At 45.9% G+C, this 13,218-nt stretch overlaps 1 protein-coding gene across 1 annotated transcript in view; it reads left to right on the forward strand.

The window, feature by feature from the left end:
* Nucleotides 1-13,218, forward strand: part of TGFBR3 (transforming growth factor beta receptor 3) — a 212,509-nt gene that overhangs the window by 138,525 nt on the left and 60,766 nt on the right. Inside the window, exon 5 of the mRNA XM_045292044.1 lies at nt 3,694-3,877. Within this exon, the coding sequence (XP_045147979.1) occupies nt 3,694-3,877 (184 nt within the window). The remainder of the gene's footprint in view (nt 1-3,693; nt 3,878-13,218) is intronic.

Below are 13,218 nucleotides of genomic sequence, written 5' to 3' on the forward strand. Positions count from 1 at the left end.
AAAAAAACCTATGAACAAATTCCTGTGCACACTGCACATATCTTATTTTGAAGTAAAAAACAAAATGGGGCAAAAACACCTGGTGGGCCGGATAAATGTCCTCGGCGGGCCGCAGTTTGAGGACCCCTGGGCAGTTCTTTGTTGTGGGGCCTGCCCTGCGCGCCTGGGGTCCTCAGTAGAATCCCTGCATCTCTCCTCCAGTAGCATGGCTTTCCCAGTTGTGACTCTACAGGTTTTCCCTGCGGGCAAAGTTAATCCAGGTGGAGAAGCCTTGTTACAGAGGGCACTGCTGGCTGTCTTCCCGCAACCTGTTCATCACAGCGCATTTCAAGCCAGCCCTTGGTAGGGGTCACTTAGTACCCGTGAGAGCAGCGGTTCTCAACTGTCAAGGACACCGGTAACACTCAGGGAGCTTCAGAAAAATCCTGATGCCTAGACATCCAGCACCCAACTATTGGTCTCTCTTCATCTGGAGCAAAGAGAACAAAAGAAACCAGACTCGAAAAAGAAACCCGTCCACAGGACTGGTTTCCCGCATGACCCATGACCTCTTCTCATCCGAGACCAGAAGAAGTAGATGGTGCCTGGCTCGCTACCAGGCGTTCTGACCAGGGACCCGTTAGAAACCTCAGACTGGAGTGGGAGGAAATTATCGAACAAAGCTCAAATTCCTACACATGCCAGACCTACTGTACCAATAGCCAGTAGAGCAGCGTCTCCAAAAGTGGGTGATACAATCCAGGAGGGCTGGAAATACAGGTGCCGCCACATTATCCTGGATTATGGGTTATAGCACGAACGTTTTTCATTGTCACGGGCGCTGAGTAAAAAGTATTTATTTATTTTCCGAAAAGGGGACAGTAGGCCAAATAAGTTAGGGAACCTGTGGACTTGAGGGATCCCTAACGTTGCCAGCCGTGAACTTCACACTGAAGCCACTCTCGGAGGTCACTGTTTAGTCAAATATAGACTGACTTACAAACAGTATCACTGTGAGTCGTGTGTTTCCTAAATAGCTGCATGAGCCCACACGGTCGGCATTTACCCAAGAGCAAAGCTGAGAAGAAGGCAAAGGAGGGCAGTGGGGGCCAGAAGCCAGATCAGTGGAAACATAACAAACAGAATGGAAAAAGCGAGACACATTTTACCCCATGCCAGAGGACGATTTGTGTAAAAGTGGTTAAATAGGAACTTAAATTCTCTTTGTGGACGTTCACTTATAGCACAATAACACATGTTTCAGAAAACACGAGACCCACGCTATAGATACGAATTGGCCTGGGGCGTAGCCTGGGCATCAGGGGTTTTCAGCCAAGACTGAGGGTCCCAGAGCATCAGTGTGAGTCATGGAATCAGTTTCATGAAGTACTTCTTTACCAACATTTATGCTGATTATTTTGTAATTCCATTCTAACAGAAGTCAGAATACCTTTTTTTTTTTAGTTTTATTTTCGCTTATTATCACTGCCTTTATGAATCTGATCTTTATTTGTCTTTGAGGGCTGCAAACGTTACAAGTGTACTGACTTAGTATACACATGTATGAGAAAGACACAGACCATGAAAACGTGCTTCTCCAATCAGGAGTTGGGCGCTGGCACTTCGTTGGCTGTGGTGGTAACTTGGACTAGCAGCAGCCCCATCTGTGCCCTTGCTGGGAATGGGGATGGCCTTTCTAGACAGAAAGTGAATGCCAGTTGTCCAGCTGGCTCTGTCCTTGTTTTCTTCATATATGTTGTGGGAACACCTGCTTTCGTCCTGAACCTGCCTGTCGACTTCAGCAAAACAATCAGAGTTTTGGGAAGCCGACTCTTGAGGTAGTTTAGAACCCCTGTAAATCTCCCTAGCAGCATTTTGAAACCTAACCTTTGAATCTTCAGGTGACTGAGAATGAGAACAGCAGTCCTTTTCACGCTGCATCATTGTATATCATAGATACAACTAGTAAAAGGATGTTTACAAAAATGCTCTTTAAGAGTGGTGGCTGCTAGTCAGCAGTTCAATACCACCAGCCACTCCATGGGAGAAAGATGAGGCTTTCTCCTCCACAGCCTCGAGAACCCACAGGGGTAGCTGCCCCTCGGTGTAGGGTACCTCTGAATCAGAACGGACTTGGTGCCAGTGAGCTTTCTGGTTTTAAGTGTGGCGCGTGGTAACTTGAGTACATAGTAAGTTGGCACCTACCTGTAAGCACATGTATATGTCAGCAAACAGAAAGCAGGGCCTAGCACAGTAGAGTGTGCACCCTTTTGTATGCATGTGAAGCTGTGAGAGAGAGAAGGAAACCATAAGCAAAACCCTGCTCAGAACCAGCTTCGTTTCTTGTATTTTATACCTATTTATGTGTTTAGTTATTATCATTATATCTGTTTAGAACCTGTTTCAGAAACTGCTTGCTTTTCGCAGTGACTTAGTAGTTAACGTGGAAGCTAATGTGGGACACTTATAGTTCTGTTACTTGGGCATCTGTGAGCCTTTGGGCCACGTCTTGAGGTCTCGCCCTGGCATGGATAAAAATCATTTCTAGATCTGAGCCAAGAAAGATGACATGCGTAATTTCAGCAGCAACCAGTTTTCATCATTTGTGTATGTTAAGTATGTGATCTTATGCTGCGTCGGCATTGGTCTAAACACAGAACTTGCATAAATTACCCCAAAAGTTTTATTAGGAACAGTTTAACAGCCTCTTGACTTCCTTATCTGTGGGAATTTGGGGGTCTTACAAAATAAACGGTTACACACATTCATCTTCCTGCTATAAAAATAGTGTCATCCGGTTGAAGGCTGGCAGCCTCCGGCTGGCCTTTTTATCTCTGTGCTCACGAGACCACAGGCTGAAGGCACTCCTGATGCATGCCCGCTGGGGTGAGTCTTCGGACAGATTCTGCAGCTGCAGATGTCCTACCAGTCAGGTTGTGGTCCTGGCAGGTCTTGGGAATCCCATGCTCTGATCCCCAAGCTCATTCCAAGCCCATGAGGACACCCACCAAGGCTGCCCGTTGGACACGCGTCCTGAAAGGCTGTGCTTCGGGGTAGAAATGCAGAGATGGGCCATGCTCTGAAGCCTATCCGCGCAGGGTGCTCCGAAGCTTCGAAGGGACTGGAAACAGAACCTGCAGACGGAAATAAGGAACGTTTCACACACTGTGAAAAGTGTGAGCAACTTGTGTGGAGATTGTTGAATGGGAAATGTAACCTATTGTGTAAACCTTCACTGCCAACACAATACAAATATATCAACATGTCTCCTCCCGCCCCAAAGGGACATCTGTGTCATTGGTAGCATGGCCATCATCTAGAACAGTGGTTCTCGCCCTTCCTAATGCTGTGACTCTTTCATACAGTTCCTCATGGTGTGGTGACCCCCAACCATAACATTATTTCTGTTGCTACTTCATCACTGTTATTTTGCTACTGTGATGAATTGGGCCACCCTGTGAAAGGGTTGTTCGACCCCCAAAGGGGTCACAACTCAAAGGCTGAGAACTGCTGATCTAGGAGAACCAGGTTTAAAAATATTTCTTGAATCTGCTGGAGGGTGGGGTGGGGTGGGTGTGGGTGTAACCTACCTGTACAACAGAGGAGACGATGACTGGCAGATACCATTAGTTCTCTGGAGAGTGCTTCCTCACTAGTTACCGTTCTGTGCTGGGTCACAGCATATCGCTAAATGGGCAATTCTGTATTCTCTAGGTGTCCAAGGGTTCCGTGGTCCACTTTGCCTCCAGAAATTTCTCCTTGTCGGCGGAAACGAAAGAAAGGCGCTTCCCCCGCGGGAATAAACGTCTGTTGAGTTGGGCGCGGAAGGAATACGGAGCAGTGACTTCATTCTCGGAGCTCAAGCTAGCAAGAAACATCTATGTTAAAGTGGGGGAAGGTAAGTTCTGTGTGGCTGCGGTCAGTGACTGATTTACAGCCACCGCTGTGTTCTTTTCTGAGAGCAGGTGGTTAGGGTAAGGAATCAGAATTACAGAATGCTAGAACTGGCAACCACCTGAGGGATCTTTGGAGCCTCTCCTTGCCACCAATGCCACCCCCCCACCCCCCCGCCCCCCAATTCCCCTTTCCAGTTTCCTTCTGAGGAAGCAGGCCTGGTGATGGCAAGTGAGACCTGGAGGGTGGGAGGAGGTGGAGAAGAGACCTTGCGTGGTGCCAGCCTCGACCACAGGCTGAGCAGTTAGTTGGCTGCTCCAACCCGCCCAGAGCGCGTCGGAAGGCAGACCAGGCGATGTGGTTTTGAAAGCGTGTTGACTGGTGTGTGGGGTTTCAGTGGAGCGTCTGCTCCGCACAAGCGGCCGCCACAAGCAGATTCAACTCCGAGGCAACTAACCCCAACAACATGGCTGAGAGAGGCGGAGGGGTGTGTGTGTGCTAACGGGGTGGCATCTAAACGGCTCCCGTGTGGGCAGAAGTCAGGAAAACAGCGGAGGGCAAGAAGCGAGGGTGTAGGAAAGAAGATGATAAAGGAATGAGGGAGGACTTGGCAGAAAGGACCAACAGCCCATTTTTCTGTGAGCATTTGAATATTCGCTTATGATCCCAAGGCATCATTATTTTGGTCACCCTACACCCCCCCCCCCTAAAACAAAAGGTGATTCTGATACCTGGCGATCCTTAGAGGACCGACTAGAACTGCCCCTTTGAGTCTCTGAGCCCCAATGGTGTCGGGGCTGCAAGTTGGGTGTGAACCACGAGGTCCTCAGTTTGAAACCCCAGCTGCTCGGGGAGAAACAGGAGTCTCTCCTCTGGGAAGAGTCATGGGCTCCGAGACCCACAGGGGCAGTCTCCCCTGTCCTTTAGCGTCACTATGAGGTGGCATTGACTCACAGACAGTGAATGAATGATCGAGTGTGTGAATTCTTTATGGGAGCAGAAAGTCTCATCTTTCTCTTTCATTTTTCTTGATGTAAAATTCACATATGCTTCCATAGTTAAGACACTTTTTAAAAGAGTTGTATATACATCATCACAATCAGTTCTAGAACTCCCTCCCCCCTCCCATTTTCTTTGTTTGCTCCCCAATTTTTCTCACCCCACTCCCATCTCCGATAAATCATTGCATCAGTTATTGTCTCTATGAATCCACTCCTCTGTCCTTCATAAACCTAACAAACAATACAAACATAAAGCAAAGCAGAAGAAAATAATAATAATATAAAAATGGTAAGAAAGAAAAGACCACCAACAATATTTAAAAAGCCAGAGAAGAAATTTCTGCCATGGACCAAGCAAGACACATTTAAGCCTAGAGCAAATTCAGGTTGGGTCAAGATGGAGGTCACCTGACCAGGTATCATCTTACACCGTGATTCACGATCCACCACAATCAAGTTTACACTCGTCTCAGTCTGACAGTAAAGCTGCTTGAACCCCTCACCCATGGCGGGAGGGGAGCTGCCAGAGGTTTACTTGACTAGATGCTCTGCACATGGGTTTTGGGCTCCCACTGCCCCTCTTAGGCTTCTACACCATGGGTGTTCACAATTTAAGCTCTGATACCATTTCTTCAATCATAGTTAGATTTTGTTATCGTTGTCTTTGGACCACACATCGGTGTGCTTCTTCCATGTGGACTTAGTTGACACCACACACTTAGACGGCTGCTTGTTTGACTACAAGCCTGTAAGACATCATACACTATTCCCATGGATAGCTGGGCACCATCTTCTTTCTTCACCACACTTGCTGTAGCATCCTTATCTTCAGCGATCTCGTAATGCAGGCACATAACAGAATCCATCTGCTTGTTCACAGGCTATGAGCAACTCTGATTTACTTTGGTTGTCATATTATGACAAACAAACAAACAAACAAAGCAACCAAAGAAAACAAATAAGAAAGGCATTCTTGATTATCCCCCAGGGGTATAATAAGACAATTGCATTGATATTATCAACAAATTGTCCAATATCATAGAATTTGTTCCTATTGATATACGAGGAGTTTTATGTGAGTGTAGTTCAACTTTGAGCCACAGTCCATGAGCTATTGCTTTGTACAGATGGATTTCTTAATTGATTGAGCTTTGTTTACATTGAGCATGGGGGTTATTTTAAGGTAGAACCTAGTTCCTTCAGTTGGGTTTCCATGTTGAGCCCTTGGGGGGATGTCATGTTCACTATAAGGCCAGTGTCAAAGGTCATCATAGTGCTAAATTCATGGCATTGTTCACTGTGGATTGAGTAATCAAATCAAATTTTTACTTACTTATTTTCAACTAATGCCCACATTTTAATGTAAATTTTATCTGATAAATTTTACTTGTTTTCTTCATTTGCTTTTCTGTTATATTTGTTGCAGTGGACTCCAATTGAAAAGTGGCAAAATTGTATGTCCAGGTAAAATGAAACAGCAACAATTGAGTAGAACACAAAGACAAAAGCTTGCAGAAGATAAAAATAAAGGAAAGGGTTTGTGAGTCCTTGTAGACAATTCTAAAATTAACTTCCTTTTTGAGATAACATGAATCAGAAGAGATAACAGCAGTGTGAAAAAACCCCTCCCCCCAAATTCTGCATCTGGAATAAAAATATAATAATGGTATAGAAAGTGAAACTATTTTAGATACTGAAATTGTCACCTCTGTAGTCCCCATCAGTAAACAAGAAATACAAATCCTTTGTATTCATGGAATAAATTTTCTTCTAATACTATAAATTATTAGACCAAAAGAGGGCCAAGTGAATGTCAACATCAAACAGTGGACCATTCGAAAAGCCATGTGGAGAATTTCTGGATGATCAACAAGGTTCTATAGCCGGAATGTCTGTTTAGGTGTGTAGCTAGTAGTGAAAATGTTGAGAGCTCCGGTGACGGCGGCCCCCATCAGCCAGCGCTGTATGCTGTTTTGTTTGAAAACAGTTCAGTCCTAAATCCTCTAACTCTTAATTTGTTACAGATGGATTTAGCTATTGGTGCAACTCAAATATGATTGATACACATGAACACTGTTCAGCTCATAGAGATCGCATGTTGTCATAGTTAAAGATGCACTCTGCCTAACTAATGAACGGGAAACGCAAATTAATGAAGACCATCAGCATTGGAGAACTGCTTTGCAACTTTTTGTTGTTGCCATCATAATTGCTAAATGTGGACTGTCTTTTCAAGGAAGAGATGGAGTGTCTGGGTCCCCCACAAAATATAGCAAATTTGAGGGGTTAGTTGAACTTGTTGCTTAGTTTGGTCTATATTTAGCCGGTCACATCTCAAAATATGGTAACGAGGGAAAGGGCACCCCATTCTATTTGTCTAAACCAACTGTGAAAAATTTATGAACTTAACAAAAGTCCAGCCAACTGTTTTCAGTGAAATAACATGGCTTGGTATTCCAGATGGTCCCTAGGTTCTATTCCTGATCCTCTTTATACAGAGCAGTGGAGTATTGTTTTGAGGTACATATCTCCAACAGATGGAAAACCTGTAAAGTGATTTATCACATTCACTATCTTAGGAAGTCAGGCCAGTGAAGAAACTGCAGCTGCAGAGGCGGCTCGTGTGGCAGCACTGTCAATGTCAGCGCATTATAAAGGCATGCACTTTTAGAAGGTAGTGAATATGCCATGTTCATGCTGTGTGTTGGCGCTTTCTTAATCTTGTAGCCTTGTTGGTTGAAAATAGTTGAAAACCCCACAAACTAGAAACTCCCATTGTTTAGTTACTCTTCACGTTTTTTACCACCTTTGCCCACTGACCACTGAATCCCTCATTGGCGCCAAGTCAGCCTTCGTCGAATCGATGAAGGTGTTGAGCATTAAACTGGCTTTCTAATACACGCTGGGAAGTGCAGGCTGTAGCACAGATGTGTGTTCCGGAAACCTTACACTTAGATTCTAAATGCTTTCGGAAATAGCGCTGGAAAGCAGACACAAAGGAGGTACCGAAGGAGGGGCTGGGAGCACCTCCCACAGATTGCAAACACTCCGTCTGTACGTTGCCCAGGCAGAGTAACATGTCGCAGCATTTTCATTGGATTGGTCAACTTCTTCAAGATTCAGAAATAAACGTAAAGATCTGGGAGATCACTATCAGGTATTAATAGAGTGTTGCCATCATCCAGGTGAAGTTTTGAAGCAAAACAAATTCTGCCCAATACTGATTATCAAGCAGCTTACCATCACAGAAGCAGTATTTTTAAAAAAGTCAGTGAATGATGGAAGTGCTCCCAAAATATTGAGTGCCCGTGATCAATTTCATGTGACCACATACCACACCATCACTGACTCACGGCACTTGTTCATGAAAAGAAGGGTGAAAATGTATGAGGTGCTTCCATACGGATTTTCCTTTTTAAACAGCGTGGATTTACTTGATGAAAAATGCAAGAAGGCCTCCCAGAAATCTGTTCTGATGACGTAAATACAAACTTTTATGGGGAAAATGACAATTTCTGCCTTCCGCGAGAACTGCTATGTACGTTCAGGAAGGACACATTGTACTCCTCTGAGTATGCATGATTCCATATGGAAGATGAAATCCAGGAGGCATTCCTCAGTGTTGAAACTGCTTTACACGTATTCCTGACTTACTGGTACAAACTGCACAACAGGACACTCATTTTCATGCCTGGCTAGAGACTCACAGACCCTCGGCTTACACCACTAATGCTACATACTTGCTTCCTTATCCTTTTTATGGATGGGAGTAGATAGTGTTCAGAAGTTTAATTGTGATGAACTCACCGGAAAACTTTTAAGAGCAAAGGACAGAATAAATGCTTTTAAGGTTAGCAAGTTAGAGATAAAAAGAGCGGTCTGCAAATAAAATAATAGTAATATGTTGTAATATTTGTTTTCTGATCATTATTTTATGATCTCTTTTCATCTGTCGGTTCATAATTACAGCATTTATTACAATACCAGCATCAAAGTTTCATATGAGCTGTTTAAAAGAAAAATTGGTAAAAGCCCTTTTTTGTTATGGAAGATCAGCAGCCCTTAACACCGATGGCCAAAACCACTAGGTTCACTGACTTGTTATCTTTGTTGTAGAAACTGTGGAACATTCCTTTTGTAGCGATTTGGTTTATCATACAACTCCTAACACCCTGCGTCTACTAAAATCTGTTATCCAGTTCCTCTCACTCAACGGATATGGCCACTTTCACATTTAATCACTACTGCGATGTTGCATTTAAAAAGAGAGTACATCACAGATAGCTACGGGGCGCACACATCTCTCTCTGTCTCGTAGATGGAACTCTCATATCCCATTCAAATCAGCTTGGTGGCACCACAGGCTATCAGACTTAACGGCCTTCACATGCCTTAATCTAGCCCTGCTGGTAGCATGACAGAATGTTGATTGCTACTTGGAATGTTTATAATAAGTTTGTTAAAATAGTATTTGGGGTCTTTTGCGTTATTCTCTCGGCTGTATGTAAGATCGATCAGCAGCATTTACCGGTGCCTCACCGAGAGTGAGGGGTAAAGTGACGTCTCCCTTAGAGAACACCTAAGAGCTAGATCACCGCCTTGCCAACACCTTTACCAGTCGCCGCCATGGGACCCGGCTCACGTCAGCGCTGGGCCGGGCGTCACAGTGGAGCTGTGCTCTGTGGGGCATTTAACTGCTGGTTTCTAAAAAACAGATTGCCAGGTCTTTCTTTTTGCGGTAGACTTGAACTTCCAACCTCATGGTTAGTGCTCAGTGGGTTAACTGTGTGCACCACCCAGGGACTCCCGGGGACATCGCTGGAGCCCTTGAATGCGTCCAGCCACTGTATACGTTGCTGTGCAGACAGTGAGCAAGGTTCTGACGTTGCTCATCGTCACTGACCAGACGCCTCTAAGGAAGCTTCGGCAGCTGCCTGCCAGGAGGCTGGCTGAGCCATCGTTCCCTTGTACCCAGGGGTGCCAGACCACGGGCTTCCTGTCGCTCTACTGCAGTGGTTCTGCAGGTGTGGTTCTTGCTCCAGCAGAAGCAGTATCACCTGGGAACTTGTTAGAAATGCCAATTCTTGGGTCTACCCCAGATTAACTGGGTCAGGCAGTTGGGGCTGGGCTGAGACAGCAGTCGTTTGACCTGCCCTCTAGGCAATTCTGATCGTTGTTCAAGTTGAGAACCACTGGTCTACCTCCAGGATCTCGAGTGGAAGTTTGGAAGACCTGGTGGAGTGGTTACACATTGGGCTGCTCACTGCAAAGTCAGCAGTTTGGAAACCCCCCTCCCCCCCTTCTCCTCGGGAGAGAGAGGAGGCTTTCTACTCCCGTAAAGAGGCACAGTCTCAGAAACCCACAGGGCCGTCCTACCGTGCCCTGTAGCGACCCTATGAGTTGGCTTCAGCATGATGACTGAGATTTCCCGTTGGGTTCTGATCGCAGCTGGCCCAATAACTGTGTGGCTTCAAGAAATACCGTTACCACCAGAACCTCAGTTATCTCAGCTGAAAACCAGGAGGTCTCCGCCCCCTTCCCATTCCTGTATTCAGAGTATGTTGTTCTGGGTCTCACAGTCATTAGTTAATCCTTTCCTAAAATACAAACAAGCATGTGACTTTCTTGGCTCCCCAGGGGGATTCCCCTTTGTGGTTTCTTTTCTGTTTGGCTTATGGGGTACATTCTGAAGCCGGCATTTGTGGGAGGGGAGTCGTACACAATGAGAAGTGATCCGCTGATCCAACCTGCTGGCAATGGCATCTGGGACCCGAGCTCTTAATGGCCCAACTTTTGAATAATTAAACCCTGCGGGGATCACAAGCTGGACAGTTTTTGTTATTTGACTCAAACGTTGCATTGTGGTTCGTTAATCCCAGAAACCTGTACCTGAGCCTATGCCTGCTACTGCCACGTGCAGACCAGCCACACCTGTCAGCAAGTGCTCAGAGAGCATCCCGAGAGGGTCCTAGTCTCTCCCATTCCAGACTGGCTGCCCGGGCCCCACATGCCCCGCCGTTCTTGGTGTGCTTTCAGCCCTGCCTGCTAATATCACTTTCCGTCCTGTGATCTGGGGGAGGCATCCGCAGGCTGCAGCTGCAGGGTGTGCACACCTCATCTGCTCATCTGGAAAAGCCCTCAGCAGATGTGGAGGGGACGCACACCAACAAGCCGTCAGTGCAGAGCGACACGCAGGGGTCTGGGAGCTGCTCTGGTCCCCGCCGTTCTGGGGGCCATAGTGCTGGATGCTGCTGCGAATGCTGTGGACGTCAGCACAAACCAGAGGAGCCGTTTCCACCCTATCTTAGGCCCTCCTGGGCGGTTTCCTGTCCCCCTGGCTGAGACCTGTGGGTGGATTTGAACCCAGTCCAGGGGAGGAATAAGTCAGAGTGGGTGTCGTTCCAATGCCGGGCCTCTGGTGAACGGACCCTCTGAAGAGAGCTTGCTGCACCAGAACTTCCTTGACACTTGTCCCGGTTGTCACGACGCCAGCAGTCGTTTCTTTCAAGTTCTGTTTAAGCATTTAAGGCTCTGGATGGAAATCCCATCAGCCACGGTGCTGGGTGATGGCTTGTGCCATGCAGCAGCCGGGTGGGGGGAGGGCCTTTGAACTCAGCACTTGCATCCCTCTCCGGATGGAAGTGGGGTGCAGCCCTCACTCAGCACGAGGAGTGAAGTTTCTGGAAGCGCCTTGCAGACAGAAAGGGCCATGCACATAGTGGCTGTCGGTCAGAATGATGTTTTGAGTTTTTTTTAATGGAATTCTACTCTCACTGTTTCCCCCCAAAATACAGAGAATAAACATGAAGGGATGATTAATTGTGCGTACAGGCCAGAGAATTCATTCGGAGCTGGCTCTCCTTTTGAAGTAGCAGATATCCAAAGAAGAGTCGCTTTGAGGATCAGCTACTTTGCAGATTCATTTTTGAGTATAACTCACTGTCATTGAGTCGATACTGCCCGACGGTGACCCTGTTGCACCAGGTAGAGCTGTCCCTGTGAGTTTCTGAGACTGCCCCTCTCCATGGGCATGGAAAGGCACATCTTTCTCCCACAGGGGGGCCAGTGAGTCGAACTGGTGACCTTATGAGTTAGCTGCCCAGCACATGACCCACTGTGCCACCAGGGCTACTCATTTTTTTAAAATGTTGTTTGTTTTTATTTTTAATCATTTTATTGGGGGCTCATACAGCTCTTATCACAATCCATCCAACCATACATTGTGTCAGGCACATTTGTACATTTGTTGCCATCATCATTCTCAAAACATTTTCTTTCTACTTGAGCCGTTGGTATCACCTCCTCATTTTTCCCTCCCTACCCCACCTTCCCTCACGAACCCTTGATAATTTATAAATTGTTTTTTATTTTTTCATGTCTTACACTGTCCGATGTCTCTAGTCACCCACTTTTCTGTTGTCCATCCCCCAGAGAGGAGGTTATATGTAGATCATTGTGCTCGGTCCACCCTTTCTCCCCCCACCTTCCCCATACCCTCCTGGTATTGCTACTCTCATTATTGGTCCTGAGGGGCTTATCTGTCCTGGGTTCCCTGTATTTCCAGCTCTTATCTGTACCAGTGTCATGCTCTGGTCTAGCTGAATTTGTAAGGTAGAATTGGGATCATGATAGTGGGGGGAGGAAGCATCAAGACTTGAGGACCACTGGTTTTCCAAGGGACAGTTGAAGAGAGGATCCAGAAAGAGACAGAAAACTGAGTCAGGGGAGATGGGTGAGAATAAGTACGTGTCCCAGAGAACAAGAAGTGATCACTCAGGTCCCTGGGTAGCACAACTAGTTTGTTTGTGACTGTTCACCCAAAGATTGGTGGTTCAAGTCCACGCAGTTGATGGCGAGGAGGGTGTAGCTTTTCCGGTTGTATTTGATCAATCGAATTGTATCTAAGAGGAATTACTGAGAGGTAAACATGATGGGGCAGGAGGGAAAAGAAAAAAAGGAAGATATGTGTGTGAATATATAAATATATGTGTACTTGTTTATATGTGTATATATATGTGCAAATGAACCAAGGAAGCAGCAGGACTTTAAGACTTTTACTTAAATCTTACCTCAGTACAAGAAGAGTTTGTTTTAATAATGTGGCAGGCAGTGTATGAGACTCACCTTCTTGACACAATCACTGTCAGATATGGCAAAAGAAATAAATATGGGCTCCTGGGGGGTAAGGTGGGGGTGGAAGGGGATAAAGGGGAGCTGATATCAAGGAGTTCAAGAAGAAAGAAAATGTTTTGAAACTGATAATGGTAGCAATTATACAATACTGCTTGATGTGATTGAACTGTAGAGTGTTATTATATCTGTCAGACTCCCAGTAAAAGGATTC

The sequence above is a fragment of the Echinops telfairi genome, unplaced genomic scaffold, assembly GCF_000313985.2.
Source record: "Echinops telfairi isolate 266 unplaced genomic scaffold, ASM31398v2 ScPeMD7_443;HRSCAF=831, whole genome shotgun sequence".
Classification (NCBI taxonomy): domain Eukaryota; kingdom Metazoa; phylum Chordata; class Mammalia; order Afrosoricida; family Tenrecidae; genus Echinops; species Echinops telfairi.